We start from the raw sequence: 18,308 nt of genomic DNA, 5'->3' as shown, positions 1-18,308 counted from the left end.
CTGTCTAACTTTTTGAGAAGGCACACCTGTTAATTGAAATGCATTCCAGGTGACTACCTCATGAAGCTGGTTGTGAGAATACCAAGAGTGTGCAAAGCTGTCATCAAGGCAAGGGGTGGCTATTTGAAGAATCTCAAATATAAAACATATTTAGATTTGTTTAACACTTTTTTTGGTTACTACATGATTCCATATGTGTTATTTCATAGTTTTGATCTTCATTAGGACTCGGGCAGAATTGTCACATTTTCACACACAGAGTTGCGTTCACCTGACACTGTACACCCAGTCCAGATTCCCACAGAATGACTCACCACCACTCTCCCCCACCTCCCAACACGCAAGCACACATACGCACACTACACAAAGCCAATCCACCAAGCCATCTCAATGCTCTCAAATCAAATTTGAACATTTCTCCTGGGGCCCATCAGAAACGTCTGAGTGGTCAGAGACTGACCGCCTCACACAGATCCCAGAGAGCCTATATGGTATCGCAGACCAGCCCGTGTGAGGTGTCAGTAGCGAGGCAGGTTCTCCTCTCACCCCATCACTACTGCAACTCCTCAGAGAGCCAGATTTGAAAGAGTGTCATTGAGAAGGAGAGAATAAAAAATGAGGGAAACAATGTCTTTAGCATGTGTATGATAGCAGATTGGTTTTCCGGTGGAAAGGGTAAAGAAGGAGAAATGAGAGAGGTGTTGTAGAGCCTGTAGACGTAAAGACTGACAGAATGGACAGATACTATTTGGTATCAGATATAAGTATAGTGGTAATGGTAATGTCCATGTGGTAATGTCCTTGTCAGATGGTATAGATGTCAGATACCAGACAGTGACACGTGTCTGGTTCGTCTGATAGACAGGATCCTTTGGGGACTGATTGGCACAGTGGTAATCCCTGGGAGACACACACACACACACACACACACATACACAACACACAACACAATGCTCTAAGGGGGTGAGAAGTGGGGAGCTCCTTGGGTTATTGATTACCCCATGAGCCATTCCTATCGGGAGACACAGTTCTTAGACTAACAAGGAATCAATTAGCGTCTGGGGGACATGTCGTGGGTGGGTGTGTGTGTGCGTGTCGCGGTTTCCGTTAGCCGGTAATAGCCGGCTTATGGCCAATAAATATTTTTTAAGCTGATAAATAACATTTGTACCGGCCAATTGTCTGGGAGAGGGGAAAAAATCCCATAGCAAGATTATGCCTTTTAGCATAATCCATCAATTTCCATTGATGGAAATGCCAGTTGATGTAAATACATTTGACCAGTCATGCTTATTGGTTACCCTAATTTTGTGGAATTATATTGGCATGTGTATATTTTTGTTAGTCGTTATGATTCTTATTTATCACACATGCACAGCATACAGAGCCTAGCATACAGAGCCTAGCGTACAGAGCCTAGCGTACAGAGCCTAGCGTACAGAGCCTAGCGTACAGAGCCTAGCGTACAGAGCCTAGCGTACAGAGCCTAGTTTAAGCCGAACATCTTTGACAGCACGAGACCTGCTGCTACGGCTCCTCAAATCAAATCAAATGTTATTTGTCACATACACATGGTTAGCAGATGTTAATGCGAGTGTAGCGAAATGCTTGTGCTTCTAGTTCCGGCAATGCAGTAATAACCAACAAGTAATCTAGCTAACAATTCCAAAACTACTACCTTATAGACACAAGTGTAAGGGGATAAAGAATATGTACATAAAGATATATGAATGAGTGATGGTACAGAGCGGCATAGGCAAGATACAGTAGATGGTATTGAGTGCAGTATATACATATGAGATGAGTATGTAAACAAAGTGGCATAGTTAAAGTGGCTAGTGATACATGTATTACATAAAGATGCAGTAGATGATATAGAGTACAGTATATACATATACATATGAGATGAATAATGTAGGGTATGTAAACATTATATTAGGTAGCATTGTTTAAAGTGGCTAGTGATACATGTATTACATAAAGATGCAGTAGATGATATAGAGTACAGTATATACATATACATATGAGATGAATAATGTATGGTATGTAAACATTATATTAGGTAGCATTGTTTAAAGTAGCTAGTGATATATTTTACATCATTTCCCATCAATTCCCATTATTAAAGTGGCTGGAGTTGAGTCAGTGTGTTGGCAGCAGCCACTCAATGTTAGTGGTGGCTGTTTAAAACCTCTTAAAGATATTGGTTCCCAATTGGGACTCAACCCTCCCACGTTCAGCTGAAACGGTGGCGCATGGAACGCAAAAATATTCTTAGAAATATTTAACCTCCACACATTAACAAGTCCAATAGCTCAAATGAAAGATAAACACCTTGTTCATCTAGCCAGCAAGTCAGATTTCTAAAATGTTTTACGGCGAAAACATAGTATATTGACATATTGACAATAATTGACATATTTATGTCAAACCACCACCAGACACAGCTCATTTGAATAGCCAAAACATGCTATCAACAAAACGCAGGATTAAAAAATAAATCATTCACTAACCTTTTGAAAATCTTCATCAGATGACAGTAATAGGACATGTTACACAGTACATTTTTTTTTTCAATAATATGCCATTTATATCCATAAATGTCCATTTACATTGAGTTCATGGTCAGAAATTACTCAAAAATGTCCGCAGGAAATCTAGGTAGCGCGGCAAGATAACGTAAATAGACATCATAAACTTTGACTAAATATACATGTACTACATATAGTTAGAAAGATACACTGCTTCTTTATGCAACCGCTTTGTTACATTTATTTTTAACGTTACAGAAATCGCACACTATTCAATATGCTGAGACGGCGCTCAGATACAAGCTACGTTTCTCCGTAATGTTGGAGTCAACAGAAACACAGATTTAAGCATAAATATTCCCTTACCTTCGATGGTCTTCGTTCAGAATGTTGTGGAAGGCTTCATACTTACCCAATACATCGTTTGGTTTCAAGTCTTGCGTCTTTGTATTAGCTACTGCTAATAACATCAGCTGAAATGCACCCAAAATGTCCTCTGGTCCGGAAAAGTTGCGCATCAAAACTTCAAAATTACATATTATATGTCGACTAAACAGGTCAAACTAAGTGCAGAAGCAAGCTTTATGATGTTTTTAACACACAAAACAAATTTCAATTCAATCGGTCATCGTCTGTCCTTCTCTTGAGTGCTGGAACAAAGGAATGGCTGGGACCAATTCGCGCCACAACGCACAACATATTTTCTCATGGCACGCACTAATTTCACTCCCATAGGGCCAATTCTCGCGGGATTTGAACGATTAAAAGCTCTACTGAATGAGGACATCTAGTGGAAGACATAGAAAGTCTCCCCAGAATCATAACTGGTTGGGAAGGGTGGGGGCGATGACGTCAAAGTTGCTCCAACTTTCATGACCACAAAAACTAGTTTGGAAGAATGCCTGCCCTGTGAGTTCTGCTTACTTACATACTTACATACTTACAGACATAATTCCAACGGTTTTAGAAGCTTTAGAGTGTTTTCTATCCAATAATAATTATTATATGCATATATTAGCAATTTTTGACAGATTTTTTTTTCAGTTTACTAGGGGTACCCAATCCCTCCAAAGGGGGCATATGTCTGCCATATCTTTAACAGGTTTTAACAGTCTGATGGCCTTGAGATAGAAGCTGTTTTTCAGTCTCTCGGTCCCAGCTTTGATGCACCTGTACTGACCTCGCCTTCTGGATGATAGCGGGGTGAACAGGCAGTGGCTCGGGTGGTTGTTGTCCTTGATGATCTTTATGGCCTTCCTGTGACATTGGGTGGTGTAGGTGTCCTGGAGGGCAGGTAGTTTGCCCCCGGTGATGCGTTGTGCAGACCTCACTACCCTCTGGAGAGCCTCTCCACTACTGTTCCATCGATGTGGATAGGGGGATGTTCCCTCTGCTGTTTCCTGAAGTCCACAATCATCTCCTTAGTTTTGTTGACGTTGAGTGTGAGGTTATTTTCCTGACACCACACTCCGAGGGCCCTCACCTCCTCCCTGTAGGCCGTCTCGTTGTTGTTGGTAATCAAGCCTACCACTGTTGTGTCGTCCGCAAACTTGATGATTGAGTTGGAGGCGTGCGTGGCAACCCAGTCGTGGGTGAACAGGGAGTACAGGAGAGGGCTCAGAACGCACCCTTGTGGGGCCCCAGTGTTGAGGATCAGCGGGGTGGAAATGTTGTTGCCTACCCTCACCACCTGGGGGCGGCCCGTCAGGAAGTCCAGTACCCAGTTGCACAGGGCGGGGTTGAGACCCAGGGTCTCGAGCTTGATCTTGGAGGGTACTATGGTGTTAAATTCCGAGCTGTAGTCGATGAACAGCATTCTCACATAGGTATTCCTCTTGTCCAGATGGGTTAGGTCAGTGTGCAGTGTGGTTGAGATTGCATCGTCTGTGGACCTATTTGGGCGGTAAGCTAATTGGAGTGGGTCTAGGGTTTCAGGTAGGGTGGAGGTGATATGGTCCTTGACTAGTCTCTCAAAGCACTTCATGATGACGGAAGTTTAGCTCAGTTACCTTAGCTTTCTTGGGAACAGGAACAATGGTGGCCCTCTTGAAGCATGTGGGAACAACAGACTGGGATAGGGATTGATTGAATATGTCCGTAAACACACCAGCCAGCTGGTCTGCGCATGCTCTGAGGGAGCGGCTGGGGATGCCGTCTGGGCCTGCAGCCTTGCGAGGGTTGACACGTTTATATGTTTTCCTCACGTCGGCTGCAGTGAAGGAGAGTCCGCATGTTTTAGTTGCGGGCCGTGTCAGTGGCACTGTATTGTCCTCAAAGCGGGCAAAAAAGTTATTTCGTCTGCCTGGGAGCAAGACATCCTGGTCCGTGACTGGGCTGGTTTTCTTTTTGTAATCCGTGATAGACTGACCCTGCCACATACCTCTTGTGTCTGAGCCGTTGAATTGAGATTCTACTTTGTCTCTATACTGACGCTTAGCTTGTTTGATTGCTTTGCGGAGGGAATAGTTACACTGTTTGTATTCGGTCATGTTTCCGGTCACCTTGCCCTGATTAAAAGCAGTGGTTCGGGCTTTCAGTTTCACGCGAATGCTGCCATCAATCCACGGTTTCTGGTTTGGGAATGTTTTAATCGTTGCTATGGGAACAACATCTTCAACGCACGTTCTAATGAACTCGCTCACCGAATCAGCGTATTCGTCAATGTTGTTGTCTGACGCAATACGAAACATATTCCAGTCCACGTGATGGAAGCAGTCTTGGAGTGTGGAATCAGATTGGTCGGACCAGCGTTGGACAGACCTCAGCGCGGGAGCTTCTTGTTTTAGTTTCTGTCTGTAGGCAGGGATCAACAAAATGGAGTCGTGGTCAGCTTTTCGAAAGGAGGGCGGGGCAGGGCCTTATATGCGTCGCGGAAGTTAGAATAGCAGTGATCCAAGGTTTTTCCAGCCCTGGTTGCGCAATCGATATGCTGATAAAATTTAGGGAGTCTTGTTTTCAGATTAGCCTTGTTAAAATCCCCAGCTACAATGAATGCAGCCTCCGGATAAATGGATTCCAGTTTGCAAAGAGTCAAATAAAGTTCGTTCAGAGCCATCGATGTGTCTGCTTGGGGGGGAATATATACGGCTGTGATTATAATCGAAGAGAATTCCCTTGGTAGATAATGCGGTCGACATTTGATTGTGAGGAATTCTAAAACAGAAGGACTTGAGTACCTGTATGTTGTTATGATCACACCACGTCACGTTAACCATGAAGCATACGCCCCCGCCCCTCTTCTTACCAGAAAGATGTTTGTTTCTGTCTGCGCGATGCGTGGAGAAACCAGTTGGCTGCACCGACTCCGATAGCGTCTCTCCAGTGAGCCATGTTTCCGTGAAGCAAAGAACTTTACAGTCTCTGATGTCCCTCTGGAATGCTACCCTTGGTCGGATTTCATCAACCTTGTTGTCAAGAGACTGGACATTGGCGAGAAGAATGCTAGGGAGTGGTGTGCGATGTGCCCGTCTCCGGAGTCTGACCAGAAGACCGCTTCGTTTCCCTCTTTTACGACGTCTTTGTTTTGGGTCGCAAGCTGGGATCCATTCCGTTGTCCTGGGTGAAAGGCAGAACACAGGATCCGCTTCGCGAAAGTCATATTCTTGGTCGTACTGATGGTGAGTTGACGCTGCTCTTATGTTCAGTAGTTCTTCTCGACTGTATGTAATGAAACCTAAGATGACCTGGGGTACTAATGTAAGAAATAACACGTAAAAAAACAAAAAACTGCATAGTTTCCTAGTAACGCGAAGCGAGGCGGCCATCTCTGTCGGTGCCGCTCCTGGTGCTGCTGGAGGGAATGTGCTTTTATAAGCCCAATCATTGCGCAGCAATTCTAACTGAAATATTGTGTTAAAAACAATTTTGATAGCATGATAAAAAATAACTACTATTTTTATTTCTCAACTGGTATTGGAAGTACACTTCCCATTCGCCATTCTAAGTGCCTATAATGGCAGGTAGGCTTCAGTGCTACCTGCTACCTTGAACCGTTTAGAAATTACAGCACTTTTTGTACATAGTCCCTTCATTTTAGGGGACAACAAGTATTGGGACAAATTCACTTATGTGTATTAAAGTAGTCCCATATTCCTAGCACGCAATGATTACATTATTTACCATTCATTTTTAAACGGTTCACCTTATATGAATGAAAATACACTCAAATTAAGCTGACAGTCTACACTTTAACTTCATAGACATTGTATCATTTCAAATTCAAAGTGCTGGAGTACAGTGCCTAAACAACTAACAAATTGGGGTTAGTAGATTGACATAGGCTTGTGGTTTGGTTGTTCATTACTCGTCTTGTTGGCTGATGAAAAGTAAATGTGGTAGTTATTCTAATATCTTTAAATGGAATTCGGCAAGAAGGACCCACACCGTTTCATCCTTGAGGTTCATGATTTGTTAAGATGAATTACTATAATTTAAATGTGATTTCTGTAATTCTGAATACCGTGGGTGGACGACCTGATCATGTTACGCACCAAATGCGTATGGGTCTGGTAAATTTCTCAAATGTCAGGTATCACAGTGCTAGCTGTGCCACGAGAGATCCTGGGTTCGAGTCCAGGCTCTGACGCTGCCGGCGCGACCGGGAGACCGATGGGGCGGCGCACAATTGGCCCAGCGTCGTCCGGGTTAGGGGAGGGTTTGTCCGACAGGGATGTTCTTGTCCCTTCGCGCACTAGTGACTCCTGTGGCGGGCCGGGCGCAATGCACGCTGACATGGTCGCCAGGTGTACAGTGTTTAATCCAACACATTGTTCCGGTTGGCTTCCGGGTTAAGCGGGCATTGTGTCAAGAAGCATTGTGGCTTGGCTGGGTTGTGTTTCGGAGGATGCACGGCTCTCGACCTTCGCCTCTCGCTTGTCCGTTCGGGAGTGGCAGTGATGGGACAAGACTGTAAAAATACCACGAAATTGGGGAGAAAAATTCTCAAATGTCCAGTAAATGAAAATGCTGCCAGTCAAATGTCCGGTGGCACATTTTCCTAATGGAAACCCTGGAGTGTGGGTGTGTGTGCTACTGTAGAAGGAAATATGGTGTTTGTTTTGTTAGCATACACATACTACACAGTATTCTTTGCCTGTGTGTGTGTCAAATGGCATTTGTGACTGGTTGTCTGTCTTGTGTGTCTCCACAGTATTGGCTCTCTGATGAGGCGTGTGTTTGTGATGCGGACTGTCAGTATGGTGTTCCAGAGCTCCCTCCTGACCGTGCTGGAACCTTCCCCGCTCATGAAAGGTGAGAGAAGACCAGACTGCACTCTGACCACAACTTGACTAGGCAGCATCGACCCCATTTAAATGCGTATTCCGGATAGTATTCCGGATAGTAGCTCATATCCCGCTTAAGGTCTTGTTCAGGATAAGCTGTTTACATGCACCTTTGATATCCCGCTCACGAATATCCCGGTTTCCATGAATAAACTGAATATTCCTCATTTTAAATTCATATGGGTGAAATGGAATAGTAACTGAAATCTGGACACTGACTGTAGGCCTGTAACCTCTCACATGTAGAGTAATAAAATATTAACTCTGCAGAATTATGCATTTCTTGCAGTAAAATTAGACAACAAATGTTAATTTTGTGTCTGGAAGAGGAGTGTAAAAGTCTGATTTCTTTCTTTCAGCATCATTTGAGAAAATATGAATGTGTGTGTAATGTTTTGTCTTTGACACTGTTATGCAAGCAGACAGTATTTCAACCACATAAAATATGCAGACGAACTGAAGTCTTATCAGAAACTTGTTTAGTCATTCTCTCAGCTTTTCCTTTCCTTAAAACCGGTCGAACTGATTGCATTTGGACATTCTGCACCGGAGCAATCTTTCCACTGTGTTGGAGTTATTGTGTTTTCTCCCCGGTTCCTAAACCAAACAACTTTACTGGTGTTAACTAGATTAATGCATTCATTCTATTGATATAAGAGATTATTCTGGTGGGCACTACTTTATTTAGTGTTCTGGGGCAACAAGTTATGACAGAAGCAAAGCTGCATGTAGGCTATCAAACTACGGTTTACAAACAAATGACCTACCAAATGTCGGAAATTTTAAGCAGAAGCTTGATTTAAAATATAGTAAATGAATTATAGTAGGCAAAATTATTATGGAATTATTAATGGTGGATGGAACTGCGCAGGTAGCCTACTTTGTTCAGTGATTTGTTTGATAATCAGATAAAAAGATCATCACACAACACCATAGAATGCACAACACCATAGAATGCACAACACCATAGAATGCACAACACCATAGAATGCACAACACCCATGATTTGCACAACGGAGCATGAAAAAGAACAGTAAATGGCATAAGATGTTTACATACCACAGTATCCCATCAGCATATCCCAGGCATCTTATCTGGGTTTCTTATGACCATTATACAAGCTTTTTGCGGTTATTGTATATGGGATAATGTCATCTGATCACTAACCATGGACATACATCATTGACTCTAACCAGCCTGTCCTTTTCCACTGATCTAGACTTGTACATGTCTCTAGTCCCCCACAAGCCACATCTGTTTGTCTACCCGTAGCTCGATATCTTTCTTTCACCTTGCACAAAGTGGGAGCAGGAGGCAGTTGAATGTGTGACTCTGATGAATGAAGGCAGGCACCTCCATGTGACCTCACTGACTCACACAGGTAGTCAAGACTATTATGAACAAACCCACTGGGCTCGCAGATCCATCCGCTTTGCTACACATGATGGACTTTACTGGATACCCATCGTATGCATCTACAACGGCCACACTCTAACTTCCTGACCCCATAGCGAAACAAATAACACGTTGTGTCTTATGTTACCCATCCACATTTAGGCCTATACAAAAAACATTTAATCACGTGTAACCCATCCACATTTAGGCCTATACAAAAAACATTTAGTCACGTGTAACCCATCCACATTTAGGCCTATACAAAAAACATTTAGTCACGTGTAACCCATCCACATTTAGGCCTATACAAAAAACATTTAGTCACGTGTAACCCATCCACATTTAGGCCTATACAAAAAACATTTAGTCACGTGTAACCCATCCACATTTAGGCCTATACAAAAAACATTTAGTCACGTGTAACCCATCCACATTTAGGCCTATACAAAAAACATTTAGTCACGTGTAACCCATCCACATTTAGGCCTATACAAAAAACATTTAGTCACGTGTAACCCATCCACATTTAGGCCTATACAAAAAACATTTAGTCACGTGTAACCCATCCACATTTAGGCCTATACATAAATAAATAAATATATGTGTAACCCATCCACATTTAGGCCTATACATAAATAAATAAATATATGTGTAACCCATCCACATTCAGGCCTATACATAAATAAATAAATATATGTGTAACCCATCCACATTCAGGCCTATACATAAATAAATAAATATATGTGTAACCCATCCACATTCAGGCCTATACATAAATAAATAAATATATGTGTAACCCATCCACATTCAGGCCTATACATAAATAAATAAATAAATAAATATATGTGTAACCCATCCACATTCAGGCCTATACATAAATAAATAAATATATGTGTAACCCATCCACATTCAGGCCTATACATAAATAAATAAATAAATAAATATATGTGTAACCCATCCACATTCAGGCCTATACATAAATAAATAAATAAATAAATATATGTGTAACCCATCCACATTCAGGCCTATACATAAATAAATAAATAAATAAATATATGTGTAACCCATCCACATTCAGGCCTATACATAAATAAATAAATATATGTGTAACCCATCCACATTCAGGCCTATACATAAATAAATAAATAAATAAATATATGTGTAACCCATCCACATTCAGGCCTATACATAAATAAATAAATATATGTGTAAAAAAACTCTCTATTCCTTGCCGATGACAATCATACCCATAACATGATGCAGCCACCACCATGTTTGAAAATATGAAGAGTGATACTCAGTGATGTGTTGTGTTGGATTTGTTCCAAACATAGTGCTTTGTATTCAGGACTTAAAGTTCATTACTTTGACAAAAACAAATTGCAAATGTACCTTATTGCAAACAGGATGCATTGTTTTGAAATATTTGTATTCCTTCTGTCATTTAGGTTAGTATTGTGGAGTAACTACAATGTTGTTGATCCATCCTCAGTTTTCTCCTATCACAGCCATTAAACTCTGTAACTGTTTTAAAGTCACCATTGGCCACATGGTGAAATCCCTGAGCAGTTTCCTTCCTCTCCAGCAACTGAGTTTAGAAGGACGCCTGTATCTTTGTAGTGACTGGGTGTATTGATACACCATCCAAAGTGTAATTAATAACTTCACCATGCTCAAAGCAATATCAAATATCTGCTTTTTATCTACTAATAGCTGCCCTTCTTTGTGAGGAATTGGAAAACCTCCCTGGTCTATGTGTTTGAAATTCACTGCTCGACTGAGGGACTACAGATAATTGTATGTGTGGGGCACAGAGATGAGGTAGTCATAAAAAAAACGATGTTAAGCACAATTATTGCATACAGAGGGAGTCCATGCAACTTATTGTGACTTGTTAAGCACATTTTTACTCCTGAACGTATTTAGGCTTTCCATAACAAAGGGGTTGAACATGACTCAAGACATTTCAGCTTTTCATTTTTTATTCATTTGTAAACATTTCAAAAAACATGATTCCACTTTGACATTATTGAGTATTGTGTGTGACACAACATCTCAATTTAAGCAATTTTAAACTTGGGCTGTAACACAACAAAATGTGGAAAAGGTCAAGGGGTGTGAATACTTTCTGAAGGCACTGTATGTGGTGGAAGAAGAGGTGCGTGAAGAGGTCCGTTTACAGCGCTTTGAGCATCTCTCACAAACATCCCATTTTAATCTCATGACTAAATTGAAGGAAAGCTGAAAGCAGAACAGAAGCTTTCTCAGTGACCTGTTTGAACCTATGTTGAGCTGTTCACTCTGGGAACCTCTGGAAGTGGAGGCCTCCCTCTTTAGAGCAGGAACAATGATGTCAAAGATTAAAAAATGTTTTGCTGTAAAATTCTCAATATTACATGAGTGCTCCATTTTCTCACTCTGATAAGCTGAGTTAGTGTCTCGCTCTCTGAATCCTGTGAAATGGAGAAGTCTTAAAACTCGACATCTCCGGTGAATAATTCAGCGTCAGTGGGAGCTGTGAGACACTCTGTGTCGCCTGTGTTCTGCTGTCTTCAGAGAGGGAACAACTTGTTTGGGGGAACGCGAGGAGACAGCACCCCCCTCACTTCCACCTTTGTTGTCTCGGTTCAGCGACAGATCAGGCTCCACTGATATACGCTGTGCCACTGAGCTCTACTTCTCACACCATCCAGTAGGGACTCTGAGTGAAAAGAAAGAGGCACATTTAGATAACACCACTTTAAGACAGGAACGCAGCAGGTAGACTAGGGGTTAGAGCGTTGGGCCAGGAACCGAAATGTCACTAGTTCAAATACCTGAGTCGACAAGGTGAAATATCTGTCAATGCGCCCTTGAGCAAGGCACTTAACCCCTAATTGTTCCAGGGTCGCTGTTGATAATGGCCTTGACCCCACTCTCCAAGGGTCTCAGGGAGAGTGGGATGTGCAAAAATCACATTCCCAATTCACACGTGTGAAATAGGACACATGTAAGCACCCATAATGTTTTTCAATATTGTGTTGAGACAGTGTCAAGGCTGTTACTGTGTTTGCCCATCAGGTATGGCCGTGTTGAGTTTGAGCATTCAGCACTTCCTGGGAGGCCTCATCACAACGCTCACTTTCACAACCATGATGCACTGCACACAGAGAGCGGAGGAGAGTGTACAGGTAAGAGTCACCCTCTACACACCTGTCAACCTAGAACATTGTTTCCTATGGCAAAGTCAGGTCCTTTATGTGAGAAACACGTATTAAAGACAGACATCTGAATTTTTTTCAGTGATATTAAATAATAAGTCGGAAGTTTACATACACTTAGGTTGGAATTATTAAAACTAGTTTTTTTACCACTCCACAAATTTCTTGTTAACAAACTATAGCTTTGGCAAGTCGGTTAGGACATCTACTTTGTGCTTGACACAAGTCATTTTTCCAACAATTGTTTACAGACAGATTATTTCACTTATAAATCACTGTATCACAATTCCAGTGGGTCACAAGTTTACATACACTAAGTTGACTGTGCCTTTAAACAGCTTGGAAAATTCCAGAACATGATGTTATGGCTTTAGAAGCTTCTGATAGGTGAATTGACATAATTGGAGGTGTACCTGTGGATGTATTTCAAGGCCTATCTTCAAACTTAGTGCCTTTTTGCTTGACATCATGGGAAAATCAAAAGAAATCAGCCAAGACCCCAGAAAAAAAATTGGAGACCTCCACAAGTCTGGTCCAAGCGCCTGAAGTTACCACATTGATCTGTACAAAAAATAGTACGCAGGTATAAACACCATGGGACCACGCAGCCGTCATACCTGTCATCTGTCTCCTAGAGATGAACGTACTTTGGTGCGAAAAGTTCAAATCAATCCCAGAACAACAGCAAAGGACCTTGTGAAGATGCTGGAGGAAACAGGTACAAAATGATCTATATCCACAGTAAAATGAGTCCTATATCGACATAACCTGAGAGGCCGCTCAGCCATGAAGAAGCCACTGCTCCAAAACTGCCATAAAAAAGCCAGACTAAGGTTTGCAACTGCACATGAGGTCAAAGATCATACTTTCTGGAGAAATGTCCTCTGGTCTGATGAAACAAAAATGGAACTGTTTGGCCATAATGACCATCGTTATGTTTGGAGGAAAAAGGGGGAGGCTTGCAAGCCGAAGAACACCATCCCAACTGTGAAGCAACGGGGTGGCAGTATCTTGTTGTGGGGGTGCTTTGCTGCAGGAGGGACTGGTCCACTTCACAAAATAGATGGCATCATGAGGTAGGAAAATTATGTGGATATATTGAAGCAACATCTCAAGACATCAGTCAGGAAGTTAAAGCTTGGTCGCAAATGGGTCTTTCAAATGGACAATGACCCCAAGCATACTTCCAAAGTTGTGGCAAAATGGCAAAAAGGACAACAAAGTCAAGGTATTGGAGTGGCCATCACAAAGCCCTGACCTCAATCCTATAGAAAATGTGTGGACAGAACTGAAAAAGCCTGTGAGAGCAAGGAGGCCTAGAAACCTGACTCAGTTTCACCAGCTCAGGAGGAATGGGACAAAATTCACCCAACTTATTGTGGGAAGCTTGTGGAAGGCTACCTGAAACGTTTGACCCAAATTAAAGAATTTAAAAGCAATGCTACCAAATACAAATTTAGTGAATGTAAACTTCTGACCCACTGGGAATGTGATGAAATAAATAAAAGCTGAAATAAATCATTCTCTCTACTATTATTCTGACATTTCACATTCTTAAAATAAATTGGTGATCCTAACTGACATAAGATAGGGACTTTTTACTAGGATTAAATGTCAGGAATTGTGAAAAACAGAGTTTAAATGTATTTGACTAAGGTGTATGTTTTCTTCCGACTTCAACTGTATACCCCTTGATTTTGGTAAATGTGACTGAGATAAGTACAAATGTCTAACATCATCAGTACATTGGGGCGGCAGGTAGCCTAGTGGTTAGTGCGTTGCACTAGTAAACGAAAGGTTGCAAGATCAAATCCCAGACCTGACAAGGTAAAAATCTGTCGTTCTGCCCCTGAACAAGGCAGTTAACCAACTGTTCCTAGGCCGTCATTGAAAATAAGAATTTGTTCTTAACTGACGTGCCTAGTTAAATAAAGATAAAATTACGTTGAGATGTGTCAGAAATCAAGTGCTATTTGTCATGGGGATGCATTTGCTCAGTTGTTAACATTTTTGCCTGTGGCCCAATCTTTGAGGCTATGCACACATTTACGGTGTGAGGCTCTCATCCTTTTATCCAGAATTCTCTGAAACCCGGTGGCCTCTGAAATGGTCTGTTATGTTAGCGAGCAAAACGGAAACTCCTGGAGTTAGATTATATCCTACGATGTCAACAGCCAGGACAGGTAGCCCTCCTCACAGCAACAACACCCACCCCTGAGCTGGGACTAACAAGGCCATTTTCTTCTCCTAGCTAACTCTCTCTCCCCTTTTGCATATCTATATTTCCCTCTCTCTACCCCTCTTCTTTGATGTAACTTATTTTGTCCTGTTTAAACTGGGCCATCGCTGCCTGGAGGTGTTCTGTTCGCAGCCTCTCAATCGTCACTCAATCAATTCTGAAGGGGACGAGTTACCACAATTCTAACAAAGAGTCGTTGACTAGGAAAACTACGCCAAGGAGGATACAGGGCTGTATCTGGGCAATCAAGGAAGAAAAACCTAATGAAACGAAGCTAATAACCTCTGGGGTTAATTTGAAATGTTCTCATGACAGTGACACATATAGCTACCTTTTTAAGGTCATATCCAGTGACAGAAAGCTGATACCGTGAGTGCTTGTCGATGACCCAGGAGAGAGAAACGGAATCTCTTAAGAAAGTTAGCCCGAATAAAAGCACTTCACTAAACTCGGGTCTACAGGCACTTCAACTGTGTGAACCTGGCTCAAACCAGCACTTTTCTCAATACTGAGACCCAGCAAAGATGCCTGGGTAATGTCTACTTTACAGTTTGCTCGTTTCGTCGCCGGTGACATTTGTCCGAGTCAGGTAACTGGCTAAATTACAATTAGCCACACAGGAGCTATGTTACATGGCGTCAAAGGCACAACTAAGGAAGACCTTGTCGCCTTTTCACAGCCCCAAAGTTCTAATGATCTAAGTCATCTGCTCACCATGATCACTCCTCCCCTTATTAAGATCCATCTCACTTTGATCATGTGGATTTAGGGATAGCCAGAACTGTACTGCCATAGCGGATGTCTTAGTGGTTTCTGCTGAAATAAATCCATTCAGTTAAGAGGTTAGCAGTTTACATTGTTTCATTTGTAGAGTCTTTATGTCATACACCTGAGTGTATGGAACAGGGTTGCCATTGTGTGAACATTTAGGTGTCAGTGGAGGGTGGAGACCCATGGAGATGCGTTGGCTATGTTGCCTTGTTGTGTTTCTGTGGGCCTGAGAGTTGGAGTCTGGGATGTTAGGTAATCTGTGTCGGTGTGGTGTGGCCTCTAGTTTTTCTCTCTCTGAGCTCGTCCCTACCTAACCCTCTCCTCTTCTCTCTACAGGCCACCCACTACAGTTTCCTGTCCACTCTGGAGGTACTGGGAAAGCTGATGTTCGGTGCCCTGGCAGGGGGCCTGGTGGACTGGGTGGGTTTCCCCACTGCCTTCCTCTTTTTCCTGGTCCTCTCTGCCGGAACAGCCCTCCACATCTGGAAGGCCACAGACACAGGGGCCCTCAGGGAACAGCCCAAGTGATCAACTTTTTGTTCTAGCCCTTACTAACACATCAGATCAAGCTACTCAAAGGGTCGATAATCAGTTGACTCGTTGAACAAGCTGTGTGAGTGTAGGGTTGGAACAAAAACCTCCACACCCTATAGGTGTCCAGGACTAGGGATGGTGATCACTGAGATTGAGGAGGAGGAGGAAGTAGTGTGTTGCATGAGTGCGAAGCAAATTCTGTCGTACGTCGGCGTCCTAGAAAAACTCTGTATCTCACTTTTTTTTAAACATAAATTGAAAGTTTCACAGAACATTCCACTCCATGTTCTGTGAAAGATGAATGAATCTAGTACTATTATAAGTAATTCAAAAAGCCATGTGAATTCCCATTAATATATGGCAACAACAACATTGTTTCAGATTCCTCAAAAGTCAACTTTTTTATACAAGATTTTTCCAGGACACTGATTAGTAGCTATATTGAGTTGGGGGATTGGATCAGTAGCATAAGGGATAGGGAGGACAATACATGGGAAAACTGTTGAGGGTTTGTTGGAGGACATACAGTACCATCTGAGCCATTTTCATATTTACCAAGGCTGCAGTAAAATGTAGTCCAGCAGTTATACTTAGTCATTGATTAGCCTGCGATGAAGGTTATATATGTCATATCAGTTTCCTTTTTGAACTTGTTCTGTGGTGACGTTTATGAATGAATCCCTACTACCTCTTATCAACACTGTAAGATACGCAGAAGAGTCTAGTGAGCAGTAGAATACAACATTTGCTAGCTAGTGTGCAATTTTTATTAGAGCTAGCTTGAACCATTACTCTGCTAGCCTAGGTTAGTTGTTAGCGCAATTAGAGAACCAGGTCAGATTTTATTTATATAGTCTGGATTTTCCATCTGTATATGCTCTACAGATGGTCATACTATCAACAAACTATCTATTGATAAGCAACTGCTTGCTATGGTTATTTTTAGGTTTAGGGTTAAGGTTAGGGTACGGTCTAAGCTTAGGGTTATGATTAAGTTTAGGGTTACAGCTAGGGTTAGTAGATAGTTAGTTGAAATGTTACTGATGGTCTATCTCTACAGATGGACTATCCAAATAAAGTATTACAGAGAACAGTACTGTAGCCTTACATTTTGTATGGGGGTTAGTTTTACAAGATTGGCAAAAAAAATATGAAAAAACAATATTTATATGTAATTTTACATAGATGCTGGTTGTTTTACTACCTGATGATATTGTTTGTTTGAGTTGTTAAATAATGTGTAAAGTTCTTAAGAATAACACACCTTATCTAATCACAGCAGTTGAAGCAGTTTAGATTGTGTTGCAGTTCATTTGACTGGTCAGAGGCGTCTACTGGCAAAAGGACTGAAATATTCAACCAATGCCTCACACTGATTGAATACCATCTGTCTTTTGTTTACCGTATCACACATTGTGATGGCTGAATTACAATACAACAGATAGTCACAGGGATGACAATCACAGGGGACAAGTCAAAGGGATGACAGTTCAGAGGTGGCATAGTGACACTAGGCCTAGGCAGTTTCAGATAGAACCAGAGCAGCCATGTTATGAACTGTCATGATCAGCAAGGTCCCTTTGACCAATACAGCCAAGTCCACGCTAATGTAAAGCACCTGTTGCAAAGCACACCCCTGCCTCTGACACATGCTGAGAGATTGTCACAAAATAAAGCTGCTACCCAAATGTCATATCCTGTAATAATCCTCTACCTGAACGTACCTGTTTTTAATACTGTCACTTTGGCATCAGTCTAAAAAAGAATCATAGTAAGCACCTGTACATTTGAAAGATAGAAGCATAAAGTTAATATATCATACAAATTATATCCAGCTGACTGAATAAGATTTAGGCTTGCCATTGTTGGGGACATTACACCATGCCAAATCTTGGGACACAATTATGTCTTCCTCACACACGTCTATCATATATCAGGATCCTCCTGATAACCATAGCTCTTTGTGTGTGTGTGTGTGTGTGTGTGTGTGTGTGTGTGTGTGTGTGTGTGTGTGTGTGTGTGTGAGAGAGAGAGAGACTCCATCTCTCTCCTATACCTCTCCCCTTGCTCCATGCAATACACCCACCACATTCTAGCTACAGCATTGATATTTCTCAGAAATCACAGGTGGTATTGGCATTTTCAACACACATTGATCAGGTTTGGTTCTCTGTCGGGGATTCAAAACACAGGTGTTTGGAACAATGACTACATGAATGACCATTTAATCAATAGACCCATTTAAATTCTAACGTAACATCGAGCGATGATGTCGCTACATGTGCAGTGTTCAGTTTTTCTGCAGTACAGCACTGTTGAGTATTACATTGCCTAATGTGTCTGTTTCAAGTCAGTT

The 18,308-nt window shown here is 41.9% G+C and overlaps 1 protein-coding gene across 2 annotated transcripts in view; it reads left to right on the top strand.

The window, feature by feature from the left end:
• The window catches only part of LOC139410719 (major facilitator superfamily domain-containing protein 3-like), a 32,205-nt gene extending 14,560 nt beyond the window's left edge, over nt 1-17,645 (top strand). For both annotated transcript variants that reach the window (XM_071156154.1, XM_071156155.1), the window contains 3 exons: nt 7,681-7,781; nt 12,269-12,378; nt 15,755-17,645. In XM_071156154.1, coding sequence (XP_071012255.1) covers nt 7,681-7,781; nt 12,269-12,378; nt 15,755-15,946 — 403 coding nt within the window. In that variant the 3' untranslated portion in view covers nt 15,947-17,645. The remainder of the gene's footprint in view (nt 1-7,680; nt 7,782-12,268; nt 12,379-15,754) is intronic.
• The last annotated feature ends 663 nt before the right edge of the window (nt 17,646-18,308 follow it).

The sequence above is a fragment of the Oncorhynchus clarkii genome, chromosome 6, assembly GCF_045791955.1.
Source record: "Oncorhynchus clarkii lewisi isolate Uvic-CL-2024 chromosome 6, UVic_Ocla_1.0, whole genome shotgun sequence".
Taxonomy (NCBI): Eukaryota; Metazoa; Chordata; class Actinopteri; order Salmoniformes; family Salmonidae; genus Oncorhynchus; species Oncorhynchus clarkii.
This window is presented reverse-complemented; position numbering and strand designations above follow the sequence as displayed.